We start from the raw sequence: 26,163 nt of genomic DNA on the forward strand, positions 1-26,163 counted from the left end.
CGAGCACCTGTTTTAGCAACACCATGTTACAGTAAACAGTTTACACTCTTTGTTACAGAACGCGAAGGTACTGCCTTGTCAGTACTCACTCAGGAACAAGCAGGATCACACAAACCATGTGCTTATTTCTCTAGTACATTAGATCCAGTAGCTCAGGCTCTTCCAGCGTGCCTGAAATCGGTGGCAGCAACAGCTTTAGCAATCAGACAAAGCGATGCCATAGTGTTAGGACACCAATTGACAGTACAAGTACCACACGCAGTAGAGGTTCTCTTGAACCGCACACAAACACAACACTTAACTATAGCGAGACTTACCGGTTACGAATTGACATTATTTCAGCCACACATAGAAATCAGACGTTGTAATACGTTGAATCCTGCCACACTGTTACCAGTGGGCGGAACAGATCCATTGGCACATGATTGTGTCGAAGTCATTACTATCACGACGAAACCCAGACAAGACTTGACAGATATCCCTTTGTCAGATCCAGACTTGACATTGTATGTAGATGGGTCATGTATGAGAACAAGTACAGGAGAGTTAGTGGCCGCTTACGCAGTCACAACAGACACTGAAGTCATTGAAACAAATTGTATTAACACTTTGTCAGCTCAAGCAGCAGAGCTCATCGCTCTGACACAAGCCTGTATTCAAGCCAAAGATAAGAAAGTCAACATATACACAGATTCACGTTATGCATTCGGAGTCGTCCATGACTTCGGCGTACTGTGGCGAGAGAGAGGTTATTTAACTTCTCACGGTGCCCACATCCAACACGGACCCCTCATTCAAGCCCTATTGGACGCGATTCATTTACCTACTGCAATATCGATTATGAAATGCAAAGCTCACACAAAAGTTACCGATATCATTTCTCAGGGTAATGACCTAGCTGACAGAACAGCTAAACAGACTGCTCAGAATCAGACTCACACAACTGACACGACAAAGACAATAGTTCCGACACCAACACATTGCATGACAGTTAAGGATCCCGCCTTTGATGTAATTGACATACAGACACATGCTACACCAGAAGAAATAAAGAAATGGACTGAATTAGGAGGGATCCAAACGGATCAAGGATGGATGACGAAGGAAAAATCTATATGGTTTCTTCCCGACTCCATGGTTCAAGTCATCATTAACACAATACATAGTCCAGCGCACCTAGGAGAAAAAGCTATGCTAGACAGCATTCAACACATTTGGTTCAACAAACATCTACGAGCCGCAGCTAAACAAAAAGTTCGTACCTGTATGATATGTTGTCAGTTTAATCCAGGTAAAAGCATCCCCGTAGAGCAGGGTGGATTTCAACCTCCCGATCATGCTTTTGAAGTCCTCCAGATGGATTATATCCAGATGGAACGATGTCGAGGATTCAAATATGTTCTCGTAGTTGTCTGTGCTCTTTCCCGTTGGACGGAAGCCTACCCGGTTTCAGATTACACTGCCCCGACTACTGCCAAACAGTTAGTTCGAGAATTCTTCCCACGGTACGGTTTACCACGTGTTGTCTACTCAGATAACGGCCAGCCGTTCTCATCCGAACTAATGAAACACGTTTCCCTTTTGTTAGGCTACCAATGGAAATTTCACTGTGTCCGACATCCCGAGGCAGCAGGTCTCGTGGAACGCCATAATCAAACTCTGAAAATTAGATTGTCCAAAATATGTAGAGAAAAAGGTGTCGATTGGATAGTAGCCTTACCAGTTGCGCTCTTTTACATGAGAATGGTAGCACATTCTCGAACAGGGCTATCCCCGTACGAGGTGATCTTCGGTAGACCACCAAATATGTGGGGGACGCCTATACCTCGCAAAATCACTGATGTTGACTGTAATATGCTGACAGATTACCTGGCTTCCTTGATGTCTGCACTACAATCTTGTCGTTCACAGGTAGCCGCAGCTTTCCCCGATAATACTGAGGGGAAGCCCCATGACGTGGTTCCTGGTGACCTGGTTCTGGTCCGGAATTTCGACCGGAAGACCCAACTGGAGCCTAGGTGGAAGTCGCCGAAGCTAGTTCTACTAACTACAAGGACAGCCGTAAAGATCGAGGGACGAAAAGGGTGGTTGCATTCGAGTCATATCAAGAAATTTTATGGACTACCATCCAGTGTGAATACTCAATCTTGTATTCCCTCACAGACAGACTCAAAGCTCCCCTTGGTTGAGCAGTCAAAACCAGAACTTTACAAACTAAAATTAAGGTCTAGCAAGTCAGACAATTTGATTGTTTAAGTCCTCTCCAAGGTGAATCGGTTGAATTTGTCTCTGACATGTATCCTCTAGACCGGAATAGAAAAAGAAATCAACAGATGCAGCTTAAAAAGCATGCGTATTGTAAATCACTTCGTAGTCACTGTACAGTAACATTATTAATTTTGTTTTTTCTAAGTCTTCTGATCATCTTTTCCAGCATACTATTGCACATGTATTACCCTATTCTTAAGCATGCTTACAATGTAACTGCAGAACATTCTTTTAGCGAATTACCGCCGCATGAGTTGTCCTATAGATTTGCGCTGCGCAACAACACATTCATTAGTATGTTACATCATTCCCATCAGACCAGCAATGCCACAAATTGTTGGATATGTGGCCGACTCCCTCCCTATCAGAACTATAAGGGAGTTTTGCCCCTCTTTCCCTATCCGTTCACACACAATGGCTCCTGTGGAGCATGGTTTAGTTTGATTAATTCCCTAGATTCAAATTCCGCAGTTTATCAAGACAACTGGGTATGGGGAAACCTGAACCTAGTTTTGCTTAAAGTCTGCTACCCTAACAAGGAGGGACTTCCCAAGAGAACAGGAACTGATCTAGAAAATGAAGTATATGGATTAGGTAATTTTACACTTAACCTCATGATCCTGAACGTTGAATCCGAAGCTACACCAATCTTGCCCGCCATGTCAGTATTCCCAGTAAGAGGGGAATTATGTGTAAGAAAGAATGGTTCCATACACATGGGCCATAGTAAATGCACCACTGTAATAAAATTCAGTGATCAAGGCAAGTCTACATTTAGAGCTTCCCATCATTCCTACCTCATATGTGGCCAGACCGCATATATATGTCTACCTTTAGATTGGGATGGTACCTGTTACATAGCATTCCTTCTACCACCTGTTTTCCTAGCCCCTCCTGATTATCACAGAAATACCCATTTAGTACACAATAGACAACAGAGAGATCTCCCAATTGTCGATTACACTGAAACAACATGGGAAAAATACACAGATTTCAATAAAGGGTTCTTTCCCTATATAGGTACAGTCACTAATAGTAAGCTGATACGTAGATTAACCAGAACCCTTGAAGCAGTAGTGAACGAGACTATTTCCGCCTTAGGCAATTTAACAGAAGAGCAGTCTGCTATGCGGATTGTTGTGCTTCAAAATCGTCTTGTCCTTGACGTCATCCTGGCCGATAGGGGCGGAGCTTGTAGGGTCATCGGATCAAGTTGCTGCATTTTCATACCAGAAAATTCGCCGTCAGTATATAAAGCCATAACCCGCCTTCATAAGATTATAAGCCAGATACACCAGAGTCCAGGCACCTGGACTTGGTCCAGTTGGTTCTGGGGCGTGTTGTCAGCCTGGGGATGGAGGATCCTATCCTTCCTAGGTATTGGCTTCCTCATACTATTCAGTTGTTGCTTATGTCTACAATGTGGGCCAGCGATTTGTGGTCTGTGTGCCACATCGTGTATCCCACATCCAAGTTTTCGTTCAAGATCCCGGAAGAAGAAAGAATGAACAGATCGATGGATTAATGAAGATCGATATCTCCTGAGGGTCCGTAGGGGACAAGGAGGGAATGAGGAAATATGAATTTTGTGATCAGTTATGTCCCCTATCGTAGACCCCAACGGCTCCATGTGCATGCTATAAGTACATGTATGTTCCCTCCAGTTCCAGTTTTGAAGACGCAAATACATGTGCGTCCACCGTCAACATGTCCTCTTTCAGATCCGCCATGAATGGGTCAGATATTCCATTCCTAAGTATGAAAGGCCACCGACTTTATGTGGTTCACTTTCCACATTTTACAGATTCAGGCGAGTAGGCCCAGGATTCTGTTATCAAGTCTTTTCCTGCCTTCTGCCTCTGAAAGCTCCAGCCGGAGCCTACATCTGTATCCATGAACTTTGTCCTACTCCCTGCGCGGCTAACGGTGCCTGATCCAGCCTGTTGCCTGCCAAAAACTGTTTTTCACCTTCAAGATTATCTACTCCGCTCCTCATCCGATGCATTCCTGTCTAGTAGTTTAGGTAAACATTCCTCCAGCTACCGTGCAAAGGGCCAGGCCTCGCTGTCCACATGCAAGTAATTCATAGCCCCGTTACCATGGAATATTCCTACCCCCTCGCATTTCATGTAGACATTTAGACGCTTGTACACGTACTAACAGTCAGTATAGAATAGATTCCATCCTAGAGACCTTTCCTTTTGGATAACACAGTTCTTTAAACATAGGATATTAGATATGATTTGGGATTAGGTTGACATGACCCCCAGACTTCTGTCTCCACATGTAGAGCTAAATGTCAAGTCCCCTTCACCCTCTAGTTGCACGTCAATCACACGTCATGCGGCTGCGCGCGCATCTCTGCCAAATATTTCTGCTGACATTGCAGGATTCTTTTATGGATCCACCCACTTGTGACATCATGTATAATGACGTTTATTAAATTACGCCCATATGGCCGCCTCTATTAGTTACGTATGCACAGTTTATCTGTATTATCAGCTGTTACGCCTCTTGCATCTGTTTCACTGTAATGCATTTTCCTATAAAACTGATTATCTGTCAATAATGTATGCCCTTCCTTCCTGAACTTTCGTGGTGATGGAACAGAAGCCTACAATTCGAATTGTATTCCTTTGTATAGGAATAAAGCCTTTTAGAACCTCTAATACCGCGGATTCTGCCTCTTATATTTACTGAGTTATTCTTACTAGACTTCACCGCATAAAAAATAGTACCGGTAATGAAATATTTACCACACTGCGTTGACTGTCTTCTCTGCGACTTTAGCTGCAAAAGGGAGGAGCAAGATGGGATGGTAGTTCTTGAGGTCGGTCGGGTCTGCTGAGGGCTTTTTGAGTAGGGGCCTGACTTCTGCGCATTTCCAGTCGTTGGGGGAGGAGCCGGACTCGAAGGAGGTGTTGATGGTGCGTTTTACCCATCCTAAACCTCATCTTTCTGCTATGATCTCCCATACAATACCTTCTAGACTCTTCCCTCTTCTATCCCTCTATTATCCTATTCAATCCAACTAACAGATTCACGTCTACCGCTCAAATTAACTTATATTTCCTTATACTAATACATCACTAATCCTTTTGCTTCTGGAGTATCGTGCTACTCGCCAAAAAGAGCTTTGACACCTCGTCAGGGGGTAGTAAGCGCTATATAAATAAAATGACATTGTGATGATGATCATTTTATAGTGGAGTGAATGTCAGGTGAAGGGAATACCTACATCCTCTGGGAAGGCATGGGGCGATGCAGCAAAGGTGGGCATGACACAAAATTCCCACTGAGTGTTGAATAAGTGCCAGCATTAGAGCCCATGTACGACCTGAGCCATCAAACAGATGAACATGTTAATCATGCAACAGATGACATTCCAAAATTTCCTACGATTTTTTTGTAATCTTTTTTTCTAAGTTGTATTTCAGTTTCAAACAGAACTGTATTGTCATTTGTTAAAATAATATTTTCTAAACAAAAATTTGAAGAAATAAGGTAAATGGAAAGCACATTTTGAAGTTTACTATACAAATTCTATATTGCTGTCTGTGGAACAACAGTACAGTCCATTAAATTCTATTAAATTAGCTTACTTGACTAGCTCTCTGATCTGCATCACTTCTAGGTAGTCCCAAATTTGGCATTTAAGGTTAATGAGACAGACAGGCAAAATGATTTATCCAGGATCGCACAAGTTGGTCAAATGCGCAAGTTAGGATTTGTGCAAGTAAGAATGTGGGTTTCCCAACCACACACTTCACAGCTCAGCCACTTCTTCTCTTCTTGTGTCTAGGTTTACAGGAAATGCAATGGGCATAGTTATTTTTTGAGAGATCCACTTATATAATATGTTTAATAAAGCTGACTTTCATATTGAACAAATCACAGGCTAAATCAACCTGACATTTTAAAAGGATTTTCCTAACAGCAACACAGGTAAACCAAGCCTAACCAAAAAACAAAAGGAGTGTGAGCAGGAAAAAAACTGATTTTCTAAAAAAATGAGACGTCCTGCAAACTGCACGTTTTTAAAGGCATTTTAGTTGTTCTCGCTAGTTCCAAGTTAAATATAAGGAAGCAGATTATTCCATATGTTACATACACTGGACTTCAATATTTAAACAAAACAATTTCACAAGACAGTGGGCAGCGCCTAATTTGTGAAAGAAAAAGTGCCGGTGCCCAAAACTCTGCCCAGAAACCCGCAACCGGTGGCCTCTTTAATGGACTACCTGCCCCTGAAACCAGCTCTTGAAGGTTCCGGCTTTATCCCTTTATGAGGGTATGGCTGCCATTTCTCTTCCTAGCTGTGTATTTTCCCTCTCTTGCGCTTGGTAAACATCTAATGTGTAGAAATAAGTGCCAGTTCCCCAAAAAGAAGTGCAGGAGGCCCCCACCGACAACCACTGGCTCAAATTAAGCACTGGCAGTGTGTGAGAAGAGGAGTAAAGAAGACTTGAGGTACGGTATCGCGAGGACATATAAATTAGGCTCTGTGACAGGGCAGGAACGTATACATTTGGACTGTTGAGAGATTTAAAGCAAAGGCAGGTGTTCTACGTTAATAGAGTGGTGTAGTGGTGGAAACAATGAACATAAGTTGGTAGTAGGCATTTGGAGTAGCAAATGCTACAGTCGGGGAATGGGGGATCTGGAATGGGATGGACTGGCTGTACACACATGGCTGGATTACAAGTACACACAAAGAAGAGGCATGGTGGTAATGAAATATATAAAATTAGAAAAATCGCTTTCTCATTCTCCTTATTTAACATTAGTTACTCTAATTATGGTCCATTTGTGGTGGTATCTACTGGATACTCCCCAATGAGCATTTGCTTGAGAGATGCTTGTCTGAACAAGATCAACAATATTTCCAGTATGGGGGCTAACATAATGATAAGGGAGAAAAAAAGACTAAGATTACTATATACAAGATTTCGTCTGAAATAAAGCAGAAAGATCTGCTCAAAACAGTATCTAAAAGACCTAAAAAGAATATGACACCAAAAACAGTAACATTGTGACAGTATCACCAATATGCTAGAACAGATATTGCACAACAAAGGAAACATTCAGTGCCTAACGCTAGGACTGAAATAAAACCATTATGGCGTCCAACATTCAGTGGCGGCTGGTACGTTTTGAAAGTGGTGAGGCGTAAAAGCTGGGGATGAGGGTAATGTCACAATTGAGCAAAGCAAACAAGCCGAACTGAGGAAATTACATTTCTCATAATAAAGAGGGGTAACAGAGAGATGGGAGGAGAGGCTAGAGTGTGAAGGGGACATTTTGCTGAGAGAAGGTGTGGGCACAGGGAGGAGGAGGAGGCATTAGAAGGAGGGGAATATAAAGGGGAGATGAAGATGGGAGAAAGCCCAATTGTAAGGAGGAGAGGGGTGAGCAGGAAGGATGGAGAACTGCAATGATACCTTTGCAAGCTTCATGGGCCTAACCTTCCATGGCAGCTGTACCAATGGTCAGATTCTGTTGTGCGGATTGTCTCCTGTTACCAACTGCTCCAAACTGCACCCTCTTACCACCTTCTGTCGAGACTCCTCAGTCCTCAACCTATCCCTCCGGATATCACAATGTAACATCACGTCCATGCGGCTATCTGCATTGACCCAGACTGAGTCAGCCCTCGATCCTGAGAAAGGTATGGAGGAGACTACAGGATGTTGATAAGACACACAGGCACAAGCCACTTCTGTCAATAGGTCAGGGTTGAGAAGGTTTCCTTTTCAGCAGGGAGGTATCATGGTAGATGTTAACCAGCACACCAAATCTTACTTCCATATCTACTACAGTGTCTCTCATAGTGCTTAAGTTTCTCCCTTCAGCACAGCACCGCACAAGAATCCTACTGCCGAGCTCCAATCTCAGCATGCTCTCTGGGTTTTCTTCGGTTCAGCTGGCAGATTCCAACACTCCTCAGCGCTCTACCTGTGCCTCACTGATCCTTGGAAGGCACCGAGCGTCAAAGCATCCATAGATGCTTAACTGGCCCAGAGCAATGATAGGCCGACATCTGTCTTTGCTACAGAAGGGATACCACTGAGTAAAAACTGCTAGCATCAGACACAACACATTCCCAGAACAATGGTAAGCATTAACGCAACTATATTGGCATGGATGAACACTAAAATGCACACAAAATGTAGACCGTGAGAGTTATATTTGATGAAATAGATTTCTTCCTACGTGGTCAGTGCTAATTAGCAGAAACCAGATATTCTGCAATAATGAAAAGCCAATGTTGGGCTTAGCTAGAGTCTACACAGCCCACGATCTGGAGCAGGCTGTGCAGAGGGTAAGTGCAATCGTCCTTCTGTCTCCCTGGTCTGAACAGTCCTCTCTACCCAAAAACACAGCGCATGTTGCCCTATTTGTTTTAGTACATAACGCGATGAACGAGAAGCATGTTCTTGTAATTATTACATTCGCTGTGAACAACAGTATGCGAAAAAGTACAATAATTATACTTGGACATAGAGCCTCTGACCTTGGACTTACCAAAAAAGGCTGTGATGAGCCCTTCTAAAATGTATGTGACACTTAGATAAAACATGTGAACTTTCATAACTGCTACTAACAACCTTACTTACAACTTTATTGCGATCACAGATCATAAAAAGTATACAGCAAAGAATTCCCAAAAATTTATGCACTGAAATGTATAGGTAAAATATGTATGGGATAAAAATTGATAAAAACATTTGTACAAATTCAAAATGACTGGGCGCCCAGAACAGTTGTAACTACTGATAACACATACATACAACATTATAGTAACATATATGGTATATTACATAAAACAAGAGATGGAGGTCAAAGTTTTGACTATCGTCCATACACCAGAAGTCAAACAGGCTTGACACAATAGAACATTTCAACATGCATGCCACCCCGCTGTAATGAAATTAATATACATAGGATCTATAGTAAAATCCACTTTGATAAAATGGAAAAAATGCCTAAAAGCATGACCCAGTCAGGTAGCCAGAAGGTGCCAAAAGGTACAGCAGCACTGTACAAGAGAAGGGGAAAAGGTTGAAGTATGTATCAGAAGGATACCTGGGAGGGTTGGACATTGTTAAAGGGTGAGGAAGGGGGAAGGAAGCAGGAGCGTAAGATGGATGGAAGACAAGAGGGAGAGAAAGCGATAGAGAGATAGAGAGAGATAGAGAGAGAGAGCGACAGGTCAAATGAAAAGTCAGACGGATGAAGGAGAGCGATGTGGGGGAACGGACAGCTGGGAAGAAGCAGAGAGATGGAGAGAAGATAGGGAAAAATGTGACAGAAAGACAAGGAGTTAGGCAAGTGAAGGAGCAGTAGAGCGCGAGTGAAAGTCTGAAGAGCATGAGTGGGAGGGTGTAGTGGCAGAGAGTAGGGAAGGGTGGAGTGCAGACTTGGAGAGAGAGGAAGAAGTGGGGGAAAGGTGTCAGCGGTTCCAGGCACAGCGGAATTTAGGCGGTTAGTCATGAGGCGGGAAGCAGATGAGCGGGCAGCCCCTCTTACTGAAACTCTGTGTATTACTGAATATGAATTGCCCCTGTCCAGCACTGTGCGCCCTGCCAAGTCTCGTCCAGCACTGGGCACATGATCAGCCTCTGTGCCGCTTTGTGCACACGGGCAACCTTGGTGAAGTATTATAAACACTCCAGGACGTTTGAAAACACTGGTATAGGGTCTTTTAGAGCAGAAGGTCTCTCCTTGTAGAGTACTGTGCAAAGTCAGCTATAAGATCCCACTGTAACTATCACGCCTTTTACAGCATTGCCTGCCTGACAGTACACCATTCTACACTTTTAGTCCTCTCACCACACATTTTCAATCACGCACAGCACACTGTACAGATCTTGTATAGAACGGTGCACACAACCAGCCCAATCTAGCACTGTTTGCATGGTCAATCCTGGTACAGAACTTTCAAACTCTTACCCAGTCTACATAACCCACCAAGCTACCTACCCAGGGCTGGTAACGCTCAACCTGCAGTAGGGTGCACACAAGGTGCCCATGTGTGACAGTGTGAGTACTATTGGCCATTATATGTAATGTCTGTGCATCTCTGGATGCATGCACAGATCAACCAGGTGGCCCGTTAGGGATCGCCTGCTTAATTGCTCCAGTGGTGCCGAGCAGATCTCGCTGACCACGTGGCGCAGGACGCAATAAATACAGGCACACAGAGCTTGATGTTAAACTGTGCTTGTGTGTCTCGGCTCCGACGCCAGACGCATACGCACACGGCTTTATTAAAAAAGCTCCACGCTACGCGGGCCAAACCATTTACCACACGTACGCGGGGGAAGCATACGGCTCACCCCCGCGTAAGCGAGACAACATGGGCAAGCCCCCCCAAACTAATATCGCGAGGAGCGATACAACATTCCTCCCCAAAAATAGAGTTCAAACAACATATCAGCAACAGTCACACTGCTCGGACGAGCATAGGAAATTGCCTCCTATCGCTTCACACCAGAAGGTGACTTTTCAGCAATGATAGTCCCCGAGTCTCCTGGACGGTTCAGGATTGGTCCTCAATCTGTATTGAGTGCGACTCTCTCTCCCTTGACTGGGCTCTCCAGGAACCACAGGAACCCCTGATGACTCTTGGATAACTTCAGAGGCTCGGGGGGATGCATCTCCACCTTCGGCCCCCAGTAACTCCGAACCACCATCTGACCATATTTCCCCACACATTGCCTCGGGAGAAGTCATTTTCAGAACTACTTCCTTGGCATGGGCCTCCATGGTATTCCTTGAAAGCTGACACATTCCTCGTGAACACTTCCAGATCTCTTCTCACAGTATCTTGCATGCCACGAATCTTGACAATACGCCAAGGATTTTTCTCAAAAGGCAACCCGAATTTGCTGCCAGGATGCCTGTCTTGTACCAGCACGAGATCCCCTTCTTGGAGTCGAGAGTGTTCAGCTCTGCGTCGGGTACTGGCTTGATCATTAGACCTCTTTCTTCTTATTTCCACAGCCTTTTCATTCACTTCAGCGGGAACCCATCGAGGATGATGGGGAATAGAGTCGCTCACCACCCGTCCCATTAATAAGTGTCCAGGAGCATAATCCCTCAGGAAGGAATATATGGATTGTTCTACAGATTCACCATACGCCACAGCTATGCGTATTACTTTGTTCAATGTTCTCAGAAATCGTTCAGCCTCTCCACTGGCTTGAGGTCACTTCTTTTACTTTGCAATTCCTAGCGACATGAGGTATGATGCAAATTCTTGGCCTTGAAATGGCGGACCATTGTCTGTCTTAGTTTCCTTGATTAGACCATGGGTGGCCATCACTTTCTCCAGTTTTGGAATCACCTCTCCTGTGCTCAAGGAGGACAAAACCTCTACCTCCGGGTACTTGGAGTAGTCATCTATCACTACCATGGTGTGTCTCCCGTCCGGTAGACTTCCAAAATCCATACTGGTACTCAACCATAGGCCTTCCGATTGTTTTTCTGTCAGCACCGGAGCCGGTGGATTTGAATCGCCAGTCGCTTGGCACCATGGACAGGATCTTACCACCTCCTCCACCTTATCATCCATGAGGGAGGGGGAACCAGACTTTGGTCCTGAGCCGCCCTTTCGTTTTCACCATTCCTAGGTGTCCGGCATGAGCTAGACTGACCACACGATCTACCAATGTTGACGGGATCACCAGCCGGTGACCTCGGAGCAAACACCCATTCGGGTCCACACTGAGTTCATTTCTTACTTGGTACAGGCTCTCTATCACTTTCTTGGCCATTGGGGTAAGATTTGCTCCTTGGCTTCGGAGGGAAGGCCATCAGTTGGTTTTCACTGCTTCTAATGCCCGTTGCAAACACTCGTCCTGTCTAGTCGCTTGGCACAGGTCAGCTAGTGAGATGGGCAATGGGCGTGATTGGTCCATGACATACCTAACATGCTCTTCAGTTTCCTCTGCATCCTCTATTTTCTGACGTGTAGCTTCTCGGGGTGACGAGCTAAATAATCGGCTGGTACTCAGTCTTGCAATTATATTCCTGAAGCTGTAACATCCATTTCTCGATGCGAGGAGGTGGTTTGGATACTGTGCCAGTAAACAGAGGAACCAGAGGCTTATGGTCCGTGGTGACCAGGAAGGGCTTTCCGTATACGTACAAATGGAAGTGCCGGCACCCCCAATGTATCGCTATGGCTTCTTTCTCTATCTGGGAATATCTTTGTTCGGTCTCCGTCAGTAACCGGCTCGCAAATGCCACTGGGGCCCACTCATCTTCATCCGTAGACCTCTGTAAGAGAACGGCCCCAAATCCTTTAGGTCCCTCATCAACAGCGACCTGTGTCTGCTGTTGTGGATCAAAGTATCGGAGTGTGGTATTGCTTGACAGAGCACCTTTAGTCAACTGGAACGCACTCTTGCTCAGCACCCCATGCCCATGGAACCGAAGATTTAGTCTCTCCTTCAGAGGTCTGGTCAACAAAGACAAGTCTTTGATGAATCTCCCGCAGTAATTGACCATCCCCAGGAAAGTGCGCATCTCTGTCACATTGGTAGGAGCAGGGGCCTCCTTGATGTCTCTTACTTTTTCGGGGTCAGGAGCGTCTCCCTCCGCTGAGAATATGTAACCAAAGAACTGCAGTCTCTGTTTCAGGAACTCACATTTTTCCTTATGTAGCGTGAGACCAGCATCTTGTATCCTTTGCAACACCTGTCGCAGTCGGCTGTTGTGTTCCTGTACCAACTTGGCATGAATCAGAATGTCGTCAGTCACATTAACTGTGCCTGGGAGATCAGCCAGCAGTTCTCTGATGGTATTTTGGAATACCTCCGCTGCACTCGATATTCCAAAACTTAAACTTTTATATCGCCTCAGCCCGCCATGCGTTGAGAAAGTCGTGGTATATCTGGACTATTCGTCCAGGACCAACTGATGATATCCAGCCCGAAGATCAAGTTTTGAGAACAAGCAGGCTCCACTTAGTTCCCCTATTAAGTCATCAATGGTTGGAGCCAGGTGCCGTTCTCTTTTGATGGCAGTATTTCGGATTCGCATGTCCACATAGATCCTGATCTCCTCTGGTTGCTTGGGTTTTCTTGCCACCATGATCGGGGATACCCACAGGGTCGGCCCTTTCACCTTCTCAATAATCCCCGCCTCTTCCAGCTTCCGCAGTTCCTTTCCCACCAGTGGTCGTAGATGGAATGCAACTCGCCTGTGTCGCAAAGCTACCAGTTGTATGGACGGGTCAATGTGTAGGTTTATCAGCTTGTCCCGTAGACACCCAATGCCGTTAAACACGTTTGGGAACTCTTCCACTATGTGATTCACACCTTCTCAGTGAATTCCGAAAGCAAATGTGACTATGTCCAGGGCCTCCGCAGACCTGCGTCCTAGCAACATTCCACGTCCCTCCTCCGATTCGTACACCAGCGCCTCTACTTTCTGGTCCTCATAGGATATGGTGGTTTTGAATTTCCCTTTAATAGCCAGGGGTTTGGACTGTCCATACGGAAATACTTTTATCTTGGCCGGTGTTAATGGCGGATGATGTTGATACTCTTCATTTGACATAATGTTGATCGTTGCCCCAGTATCGACTATTGCCGTTGAGGGACGTCCTCTGACGAGGACTTGGCATTGCCGCAACCTCCCTTGAGTGTTTTATACGCTGATCCCAAGGTGAATACCAAGTGTAGCGTGTGTTCTTCCTGGTCATTATCCATGTCACTACCTTGATCCTGCAACTTCGGGATCATGTTCACTTGGGACTTTGCCGGTCGCCCTCTGTTGGATCGACACACTTTCATAAAATGATTCATTCTCCCGCATGCCATGCACTTCTTCCCCCTCGCTGGACACTTGGACGGGCGATGTGAGGGTCCCGCACAGTACCCACATGAGCGTGTTCTAGGGCCTCGTGGTGCTTTTGTTTGTACTGTCATGTTATTGGGAGTAACTGCATTCACCGGTTCTGTCTTGATAGGAGCTTGTAGCACGGCCTCCATGTGTGCTGCTCTGGCTTTTGAGGGTTCTTTTGTTCGCCCATTGGTAAGTATCTCCACCACTGACTTTCCTGATTCTTCCAGAATGCGCTCTCTCAGCTTCGCGGATGCACACCCCTGAATGACCTGGCCTCGGATCTCCTCTGTCTCATCCTGAAACCCGCAGGTGCTGGCCAACTCTTTTAACCGTGCGTAAAAAGTGTCTAGCGACTCATCCGGCAGTTGCCTGGCTTGCCTAAATACAAAACGTTCGTAGTCGCAATTTTCTATGGGTTCAAAGTGTGCATTGAGTGCAGTAGTAAGTGTGAGATGAGTCTTAGGAGCTGCCTCCACCACTGTCTTGGCTATTTTGTTTACCTCGTTTCCTCCAAGATGCAAGACCATGGCCCTCTTTTGTTCATCCTCCACCTTGGTGGCCTCAAAGAATAGGAACGCACGCTCCACCCATTCTCTCTACCTCGGGCCTGAGCAGATGGTGCCCCTTCCACCACAAAAGGCTCGATAGCCTGTATGTGTGCCATGGCCAAGGCCCCACGAATGTCACTGGACTACCCTCGGTGGCGCTGATTCACTCACGGGCAGCAGCAGGGTTACGTGCACTGCTAGATTGCTACTCACAGTTGGCAGTGTGTGGCAGTGTCAGGCACTTCACTGGATAATCACCGCCGCAGCCGGGGACCTTTCCCTCTTGGCACTCATGCAGCACCCATCCTACGCTGGTCAGAATGGATCGCTTCCTTCACAGGATGCACATGGGCTGGGCAACTCTACAGCACGAGCGCTGTGCACTCTGCACTGCTGGTGCGCGGCCGCCGCTAAATGCCCCATGACCTCCGAGCACCCTCGTTGCCAATGTAACGTCTGTGCATCTCTGGATGCATGCACAGATCAACCAGCTGGCCCGTTGGGGATCGCCTACTAAATTGCTCCAGTGGTGTGGAGCAGATCGCACTGACCACGTGGCGCAGGTCACAATAAATACAGGCACACGGAGCTTGATGTTAAACTGTGCTTGTGTGTCTCAGCTCTGACGCCAGACGCACACCGCTTTAGTGACAGGGCTCCGCGCTACGCGGGCCAAACCATTTACCACACGTAGGCGGGGGAAGCATACGGCTCACCCCCGCGTAAGCGAGACAACATGGGCACGCCCCCCCCAAAACTAACATTGCGATACAACATTATACACAATTTGCACACTGTCCACTGTAGCGCAAAAGTTTAAGAACACTCACCCAGTCAGCAGAAGCCCGAAATTGCCCATCTGGTTTCACATTGTCTCATCTTCGTGGCTGCCATCTTGTTGCTCTGGTTGCCAGGGTCACTGCTCACACCCCTGCGCTGCCTCATGTTCAGTGCGAGACTAGAGGCCTACGCATGGCTCCTTAGCTAATCAAGACAATGCTCCCTTGCTGTTTATGTTTATAACGGCATGTGATCGCCGCCAAGATTGGCTAGGGCAGGAATACACAGCGCTCCTTTGGAGACCTGGTGAACTGCGGCTGTGATTCTCCCCCGGCAAAGGCACTGTCCAACCAGACATGCGCATTCTCTGCAGTGAGTTACCCGTGTGAGCCTGCAAAGCCCCACCCCTGACTGACTGTAATAAAGTACCGCAACTACACAACCAAAATAAAACATTTTCTTTTCTTTTTACAATTAATGCAAGGTTGGAGGGCAACTAGGCAACTAATATGGGGGGGGTTGTGGCCAACGTCCTTTAGGCTCTCATAGAAAAAACGCCCCTGTCGACATTCGAGACAGCGTATATCATCCACACAATTGCTGCATGAATTCAATTTAATTCAATTCAAATGTTATTGTTTGATGACTAAAAACCATAACAAAATGTTTAAACCATGTAGCTCATGTGTACATTTAATCATAACAAGATGGGTATTGACTTAAGGATCTGCACATCCACACAACCAGTCAATTGCACGTCAAAATATATAGACTCATATCTTTCTTTTAGGGGTGCTGCAATGGTGTAGACAATACCCACCCATCATGGTATAGATACAGTAGGACAAGTCCTACAACAGCATATGGATTCAAAATACACCTGAGCACACCCAAAAAATAGTATCTGTGATCCAAAGGTATAGTTGAGACCTGAGCAACATGTCAAATAATCAGTTATTCAAATGTCCTTTGTCATAATGACATAGAAAAAGGCTTTCCAATCAGGTCCTGTCGCAGAGTTTTAATGATCAGAGAATATGCAGAAAAGCAGCAGCATGTTGCTCAGGTCTCAACTATACCTTTGGATCACAGATACTATTTTTGGGTGTGCTCAGGTGTATTTTGAATCCATAAGCTCATGCTTACATATACAAGAGTTTAAAAAGAAGGAAAAAAGGACTCAAGTTAGTGAAAAAACAGTGCAGTAATCGTGCGATAAAAATGGGTTAAAATTAAAAGTTGTCCGACTATTTGTTTGCCTATGTAGTTCAAGGTCTTTGGATAACATAACAGTCACGGGGTAGTTTTAAGTCTAAAAAAAGGAAAAATAAATGTGACCGTTAGTATTAAAAAACTGAAGACAATGTTCAGGTAGGCCAAGCTGAAGGGGCCGGCGGCAGCTAAAATTTCATTGCAAAGAGGTGGCGAGGCCAACCGGCGGAAGATTTGCTGCCTTCTCTTTCCCCAGCATTTTAGCAGCTCTGATGACAAATTTGGTGAACCGAATGTTCAGCTTTGTATTTTCTGTGTTCATAGTCGCTATTATGGCCTGACGACTTGTGCAAGCACCTAGTTTGTTCTACTCCTCTCGCAATAAAGTCCTTCTGTCGTTAAGCAGAGCTGGGCATGTGCAGGCTATATGCTCCATGTTTTCGGAGTGGTAGCCGCATTCCCTGCATTGGTTGATTTGTTTAATAGAATGTTTGTTGTGCCCATCATAATCTCGTGTCCGTATGATAAGGAGTTGGTGATCTTGGCCTTCATCACCTTGAGCAGTGGTGTTAGGCTTGGTCCTAGTAGAGGTTTTGAGAGTTTTGCCGATGCAACCTCAAGCAACAGTGTTTTAGCCTTGACGGCATCTTTTTGTTTAGTAAACGAATCTCTGGAGTCAAGGAAGATTCCCAAGTATTTATAGTGTGGCACTATGTCGATGCTTTTATTCTTGAAAAAACACCTACATTTCCGCTGCTTCTGTTTGCTGAAATGAATTATTTTGTTTTTGACAGATTCAGTTTGAGAGCATTGTCAAGTGTGTAGGGAAGGAGTTCGTCGAGTAGCCTCTGCAGGGCTACCTTTGTGCGGCTCAGTAACACAAGGTCGCCAGCGTATAACAGGTTGCTGATGTGGGTTCCGTCCAGTTGAGGTGGGTGGGAGTTAACCTTATAAAGTGTGGAGGATAGGTCAGAGATGAACAGGTTAAAAAGAAGGGGCGCCAACATGCAGCCCTGTTTAACACCACTTCCTGTTTGGATCTTTTTTTAGATATGGGACCCGTCTCCCAGCTTTATTCTTATCCAGGTTTGTGTGTGTGGGGTTGGATTATGGCTTGTAAGAGGGCAGGGTATACCCCAGCGCTCTAATTGTTGCCATAGAGGGCCGAGTGGCGCCCGGTCAAAGGCCGCCTTGAAGTCGACGAAGCAGCAATATAGTTGGATACAATGAAAGTCTGCCTTCTCCATCAAAACAGTTAATGTCAGTAGGTTGCTGGTTGTGCCTGAATTAGCTACGAAGCCGGTCTGAATAAAGGGGATGCGCTGTGTTGATTCAGCCCAGGTTGACCGTTCTTCCAGTAAAATGCTGGCATAGTATTTGGATTCGATATCAAGAAGGGTAATCATTCTGTCATTTTTGGGTCATTTATTTTAACACTCTTGTAGATGGGATGAATGATAGCACCTTTCCAGGAGCCCGGGATGTGGTTGTTGAGCCTGCAATGTAAAAACAGGGGTGCAAGAAGACCTGACCACGACGTTTCATCTGACTTGATTAAGCCCTGAGGTTGTCCATTGTGGCCAGGGGCTCCGTCTGACCTGCCTTTCCTAATTATCTGGGCAATGGTGTATCTTAAAACTCCTGGTGTCATCAGCGTCCCTGGAGTCGAATCATTTTGTGGCTCCTTTCTCTCGATTATTGTTGCATCCAGGGCGCCTTCGACTGTGGTAGTAGACCCGGTGTTGCCTGTGCAGCGGCCTTCAGTGAGTGGTGGCCAAGATTTGGATGTCAAATGGGGGTTGGGGTGCTCTGTCCTGCTTAAATGTTCACTGAAGTGGTTGAATAGACACTTGGTCCAGTCGTCAGCACTTATGTTTGCTCTGCTGTGTCCTCTGCCTCCTAATGGGCCTCTGTTCACGAGAGACCAGAATAACTTTGTGTTGGACTTTTTACTGGCGTAGACTAACTTCGACCAGAACTGGTCTGACACGGATTGTCTCTCTGCACGGATGCCTTGAAAGCTTTTTGAACTTGCTGAAAGAGAATTGCGTTTCCCGGGCTTTTTCTGGCTCGGCGTAGGGCAGATTTTCTTTGAGATTGTAAAATTTTTGTTGCAGGTGAAATGCGAAGTTGTGGTGTGTCTTGCCAGGAGTAAGATTTGGATGGAAATTAGTTTAATAAACTGTTCACAAGCGCTTCCCAGCCGTCGATGATGAGCGCTTCTTTTTCGCATTGTAAACGAAAAATAGCACCGCATTTCCCTGTGACAGTGGGGACAGCGCTGGACGTCCATTTCATTCGCCTTAGGTTCTCCGAATGACTGATTTCGTGTGAGCGAGTGCCTGATGGTGAGGCATGTTGAGAGATAATATTATTTGGGGTCGTTGGTCAATGTCCCCCTGTGTTGCGCTGTAATGGCACTCGATTAAGGTGAGCATTTCACTGTTTCCTAATGTAAAGTCCAGAAATGAATGGGTTCGGCCGTTGGTTCTTGTCCAGGCCAGGGGGGTATCTGTGGATGAGCGACAGTTTATTACTCTATAACCTATTCTGCTGAATTGGAGTCCTGATGGTAATGTTTGTGTTGCGAAATGTGAGGGGACCGCTGGAAGGATGATCCCTAGGTCTTCAAACTGGTTGTGGAAGAGGTTGGTATTAAAATCTCCAGAGATTAAACAGGGTGTACGGTCATAAATGCTTAAGATGTTGCATAATATTTCGGTCAGGCAGTCCAGTTTGGATTTTTTCTCACTGGTGCAAGGAGAAATGTAGACATTTAGTAGTAGTAGCTTGCTCTCTGAAGTTAAATTTTCGACCACAGTGCCAGTGACCCAGTCAACTTCAAATTTTAGCTGTTTGATGCGTGCAGACATTCTAGTTGATGCATAGATTGAGAGTCCACCGTACAGTCTGCCGAACTTGCTCTGTCTTGTGGCAGGCGATGTGAATTCCAGGTAGCCCTCAATTGGGTTGCTGGTTGATAGCCAGGTTTCCTGGAGAAGAATAATGTTATGCTTTTTTAAGAATCCAAGTGTGTCTGGAGATTGCAATTTCGACAAAAGATCGTTGATATTCCAGGAGTAAATTATTAAACCATGTTCCAAGTTATTTCAATTGATCCTACTTTCGGATAGGGCTGCTGGCAGCCGTGACCAGTCTGCACTTCTGGTGGCTTGCTGTACTTCACTGCACTGGTCATTGCTGACTGGAGAGTAGCTTCTGGCTGACTTTAGAATGGAAAAAGGGGTGGAGCTTATACTTGAAGCTGGGGCCTGGCTAGGTAGTAGTATTGAGGGGTATCGGAGAACTCGGGGCGTTGCTATGATTATTCCCCAGTTTTTGAATTGATCAGCTTTAGATTGAACCAGTTCCCTTGTGGCTTTAGATGCTAATGTAATTAGGGTCGATTCTCCCGTTTGGGGGCCGATACTGGGTTTAAATTCGATGGGATTGCTGGATAAACATTTTTCCACCAAACAAGGAGGCCAGGTGAAGATAAAATTGTAACTTGGCAGTAACAATAGACAAATATAAAATAAAGAGAGTAGAGATTAATATTATATATTCTGCTTTTGATGTGAGCTAATCTTTGATTTTCTAAGTAAAACCATCTGAAAGTTCATAGTTTTGAAATGTTCATGGGATTATTCTAACATTAACATCAATAATTAGTATAAATGTATAGTGCTTGATATGAAATTAATTGGGGTTTCTTTGAAATTTGTTTGCAGAAATGGAATCTGAAGGAAAAAAACACTCCGATGAAAGGAGCGAACAACAATACCGAAATGCATTGGTGAAATGGCGAATTTTGAAATAAGTCTCCAACTATATTTTAGAATAAAATTGTATGGTTTAACAAACGATTACACTATTGCTGTAAAACGGACTCAAATCAAAGAGAAGAATTGTTTAATTTAATGAACCTTTAATAGACAACATATCTTTTCGCTTGTCGGAGGGATATCAAGCAGATACGGGCACAAACCTTGGATATCAAGTCGAAGATTTCACGGTCGACACAGAGTGCATGCAGTGCACGAATGGCTGCGAGACCTCTCTGTAGAGAGGCGCCCTGACTGCCTCCTATAAACAGGGCTGCAAGGAAGCGGTGTCCCACCCAGCCATGTCCCTGAAGTACCACCGCAAGGTCACGGGGATCTTTAGCGGGAGCAGCGGATGTCGAACTAGAAGCGCAGCCGTCTGCCTCGAAGACAGAAAAAGAAGTAACAGCGCCAGCCTAAGCAGAGAAGCTAGAACATTACTGCAGCCGTCCGTCGCACATTACTGGACTGGGCCCTTGCGTACCCCACCGTGACAAGCATAGGGCACCCAGCAAAAGGAGTAATGAGCATTGTCTCGAAGTGCAAGACCGCGCAGACACCTGGAATAGGCAACTTTTACATTTAAGAAAACAGAAGTTATGATGTAGTTGCTCAAACACCACAGCTGCAAGTGCAACAGAGACGCTTAGGGCCATATGTAGATAGCTAAATACCGGTCGGTAACGGCCGAAAATCGGTAATTTTCCCGTTACCGACCGGTATTTAGCCCTTTCCAATGTAGGAGGCAGGTTTAAGGATTCGGTAATTTACCGAATCGGTATTTTAAGGAATCGGTAAAATACTGAATCGGTAAATTACCGAATCCTTAATTCCTATGTAGGGAGCACTCAAGTGAGTGCTTTTTTGTTTTAAGGATTCATTATTTACCAACAACTACAGGTTGGTGGTAAGACATACATGCCCTTAGGGCATGTATGTGCGCCACATGTGCACACATGCACGATTCAGGGGTGCAACAGGGTGTCAATGTGACACCCTGCCACCCTTGAATATGCTCCCCCTATTACCGATTCGGTATTTACCGAATCAGTAATAGTCAATGGCTTCCCATTCATTCCTATGGGCCTCCAGGCCCATTGGAATGAATAGGAAGGTATTCCTTATTACCGATTCGATAAATACCGATTCAGTAATACCGAATATTACCGAATCGGTAAAATTTACAGATTTTTTACCTACATTCTATTTACCGATTCTTAAATACCGAATCGGTAAAATTCGGTATTTAGGAATCGGTAAATAGAAATTACCTACATATGGCCCTTAGTGTGCGAAGAGCTTGCGCTGCTGTCTCGGGCCTCACCACTCCCAGCTTTCAGGAAGGCTGTGGGAGATGCACCTGACGAAGGCTGGAAGAGAACTCCTTTGCCTGACGCTCCATACACCCACAATGGCCATCCTGTGAGCTGAGCAAAAATGTGAATGACACTGGCAACAAAGCAATGAAGAGGGCTGACCCATTGTGTAAGCAAACTGTGCCCAGATCCCAAAATCTAAATGGCGCTCGCTGTAAGTACAAAAAGAACTATTGATGTACAGAATGCAGAACAATGTCATACATTCAACCCAGTACAGAGATCGGGGCCTACATCCATCGTTTTTTTGCTCACCATGCCATAACAGTTTGGACCCAGCCATATGCAAATCAGTCTTGACCTTGTGCCCAATGGGAACAGTCCAGCCCGAACTGCCAGGCCAGGTCCTCCCTGGACTGGAAACAAGCATCCTAGGACCGGTTTCTTGGTTTCACCCCTCTTCAGCCAGGATAGCTTGATTCCAGTGGCATGGAGAGCACGGGACTCACGTCAGAGCATACCCGTTCCACTCGGGGTGACAAATGCAAAAATAACTATTGCTGGACAGAATGCAGAACAATGCCATACATTCATCCGAGTACAGTAACCAATCATGGAAGGGGGATGATCCAAAGCCTCTTCATGAATTAATATTTTATAAAATGTTTATAAAATTCTGGGTCCTCTGCGCTTGCAGAGGACCCAGAATGCCGCAGCACGTATGCTGGTGGCACTCCCGAGATCTGCGTCAGTCACCCATATCCTACCCAAATTACACTGGTTGCCTGTTGAGAAACTAATTCAATTTAAAACCCTTTGTGTCGCACATAAAATTCTCACTCAACAGGCCCCTTTGGGTCTGGCTAAGCTGCTTCAACCATATATGCCTCAGCGACCCCTTAGATTAGCCAATCAGATGCTGGCAACTGTCCCTCGGGTTGTGAGAGCAAAAGCCGGGGGGCGCTCATTTCGTTGTCTTGCGGCGCTACTCTGGAACCGGCTTCCTCTTTCAATTAGAGAGATCCAGATTCATCTAACTTTCCGTAAAGCGATTAAGACCTGGCTCTACCCCTCTGTTGTATAACGCCCTCTTGACATGCCACCCTCCTGTGTCTCTGATCGCGCTGGGACGCCCCATTGCTGGGGCAGCTATGCGCGTTATAAGTCCGATAAATAAATAAATACATAAATTATATTTGTCGAGCTCAGACCTAAAAAGGGACTTCTTTTGTTCTTCCTCCAGCAAAAAAACCCCCAAAATCTTACTGTTACCAAAACTGACCTGCGACGAGCTAAAAATCCCATTGCTTCTTCAATTTTATCTTTTCTTATGGAGTATGTAATAGAAAAGGCCACATTGAAAGGCTCTCTAACACTTGTAAAGAGTATGACTAAGAAGACAGTGGTGGGTCGAGTGGGGAAGCTTCTAGGAGAAGGGAGTGGAGGTGGAAAGTAGGTCTGTAGGTTCTAGGCAGTGCCTTCATGCATTGGCTTAAGGCAACGCTGTCACTTGTGCATATAGGGTTCACCAGCGGACTGCCCATCTGATCCGGGGGACTATTCAATGGGATGTGAATTTATGAAATATCCCATGCTGGAAAATAAGCAAAACACATAACAACCATGCATGCAAGCAAGTTTCTTGAAGCACATTCTATTATCCAACATTTTCTACATTTTTGCCACCTCTGAAAGCAGCTTTGAAAAAAACCCAGAAAATAAGTACATTGAAAAGGCATGCAGCGGGTGTACAGAATGTCTGTTACATTTTTTCCAAATTTCCTCTCTGCTCCTCACCAGGGCCAGTCAGATTTCATGGAGGGCAGAGATTGAGCTTTAAATCTAAAATACAGCAGATTTCTAGGTCTGCACAAAAAGACATCAGTTGCTATTAGGCCTCAGGCAGAGGTGAGCCGAGAGGGATTACATGAGGAGAAGGGCAAACGGTTTTCTGCAAGGTCTTGAGGTTCGGGCTCACCATCCACTGCCAGTAGACTGGTTCAAGGTCCTTCCAATCCAAGTAGGCTTCCAGGCGACTGTTCTCTGATTCGATGGACTGCAGCAACTGAAAACAAACATAAAACAGAAATGCCATTATTTCTCAATATAAGCACTATTATTCCCATTTTAGATTGGGACAGAGGAATGTTCAGTCTCACTGTTAACTATTAGGTATGCCTAACTGCCTGTCTAAAGTTGGCTTACCGGTGGAGTTAATGCATAGTGAACTAGTGGTGAACTTACACATAAATGTGGTTTTGTTCCTAAATGTGATATCACAGGGATACTTCATTTGCCACAAGAGTGATTTTGTGCTATAAGCACATTTGTGGCCCTAACATTTTTCAATCTCATTCTGTGGGTGCACCAAGGGGCATTTGGAACCTTAGGTCCAAAAGCGATGTAATGCTGATGCACACTTTTTACACTAAATGTGGCATCTTGCCACAACCATTGCACACTTTATTCAGTGATTTTGCATACCTGTTGAGCCAGGTGTGGAACTCCTCCAATAGTTTTTCACTTCCCTGCCATACAAGACATGTACCAACGCCATAGTTCGATACATTGACTTGTTCGTTAAGGACATAAGTACGTTCGAAATCGTCCATATAGATAATCGCTAAGTTCGGCGCAAAGCTGGCCCCCATAGCGACTCCTTTTGTCTGTAAGTAAAAAAGTAAAATTCACCCTGAAAAAAGAAAAATATTCCTCGTCATGGCAACATTTAGCAACTGAATAATGAATGTGGTAGGAACCCTATGTGGTCTGGGGCGATTTTCTAAGACTCTTGCGCCAAACTTAGCGATTATCTATATGGACGATTTCAAACGTACTTATGTCCTTAACGAACAGAACCCCTTTAGTCAATGTATTGACGATGTCTTGTTGATATGGCAGGGAAGTGAACAACTATTGAAGGAGTTCTACACCTGGCTCAATAGTTGCTCAGGCGATATTAAATTCTCTTTGGATTTTAATGAATCGTCAGTCAACTTCCTGGACATAACAATAAATGTGGAACAGGACAAACTATACACAATTTTGTATAGAAATACAAGTGAACGAAATACCCTGTTGCGTTATTCTAGGCATCATCCACGCAACCTTAGAGACAATTTACCATTCGGTCAATTTCTAAGGTTGCGTAGGAATTGTTCCAGGAAGGAACATTATTTTCATGAATCAGCCGAACTGTTATCATGCCTGACGGACAGGGGATACCCTTTAAGACTATTGAATAAGGCAAGGAAACGTGCATGGTTCAATAATAGAGAAGCTCTTTTAGAACCGAGAGATAAGGATACCAATGACCGGGATCGGTTAATATGTGCAACTACTTTTTGCACTAAAAGCAAAACCATAAAAAAAGTCATAAACAGCCATTGGCATCTAGTGGCTAACGAACTCGGTGGTTTGCCTTGTCCAATGCATGCCTTCAGAAAAGGGAAATCTGTAAGGGAATATCTAGTTAAATCCCTTTTACCCATTAAACCCAGGACCCCACAAACATCCCTTTGGAATATTCCACCTGTCAAGGGACATTTTAAATGTGGACAATGCAAGGCGTGTGCTATGACCTGTGAATAAAAATCATTTACACACAACAACTACACGCACACATTCCAAGACCACACAAACTGCATCTCCAATGGGGTGATCTATGCTATATTGTGTCCCTAAACCTTTTTATACATTGGCCAAACTATACAAAAGGTTAAGACACGTATTCTGCAACATTGCAGTCGCATACGTTGCCAAGTACAGGGAGCACCCCTGGTTGATCATTTTAAAAAATTTGGACATACACCAGAGTGCCTTCGTTGGTGGGTACTAGAAAAGGTTCAAGCCAACCCACGCAGAGGTGTTTTCTCGAGGGTCCTCAACCTTCGTGAATGTAGATGAATACATTTGTTAGATACGGTAGCCAGAGGACTCAACGAGTACGAGGAAATTATTAGGCAGGTATCAGTACGTAGTAATGATTGAACTTCTTATACCTTGGAGCCGAGATCCCTGTGCTCACCAAGTATATTTTTGATTGTCCTCCTCTCTGAATTCCATGACCAATGGGACAATTACGTACTGTTTTCCAATCTCTGTACTGTTCTTATTCCAATTCATGGTGCCCATTGGTTACAAGAGACGCATCTTATTTGTCATTTTTTGCAATTTTAGTGGGTTCCACTATTAATGAACTGGTTATATATTGAACTTCCTATACACAGGTGCTCACCAAGTAGAAGATTAATCACTTCCCTCTCTGACTTCCAGGATCAAGGGGACTATTATGTATTGTTTTCCAATTTTCGTATTGTCCTTATTTCAATTCATGTTGCCCTTTGGTTACAAGAGATG

At 45.0% G+C, this 26,163-nt stretch overlaps 1 protein-coding gene across 1 annotated transcript in view; it reads right to left on the minus strand.

Annotated features, from left to right (window-relative positions):
- TEDC1 (tubulin epsilon and delta complex 1) overlaps positions 1 to 26,163 on the minus strand; it is a 639,294-nt gene that overhangs the window by 166,432 nt on the left and 446,699 nt on the right. Inside the window, exon 6 of the mRNA XM_085627166.1 lies at positions 23,783 to 23,869. Coding sequence (XP_085483292.1) covers positions 23,783 to 23,869 — 87 coding nt within the window. The remainder of the gene's footprint in view (positions 1 to 23,782; positions 23,870 to 26,163) is intronic.

This window comes from Triturus cristatus, chromosome 9 (genome assembly GCF_964204655.1).
Source record: "Triturus cristatus chromosome 9, aTriCri1.1, whole genome shotgun sequence".
In the NCBI taxonomy this organism is placed as follows: Eukaryota; Metazoa; Chordata; class Amphibia; order Caudata; family Salamandridae; genus Triturus; species Triturus cristatus.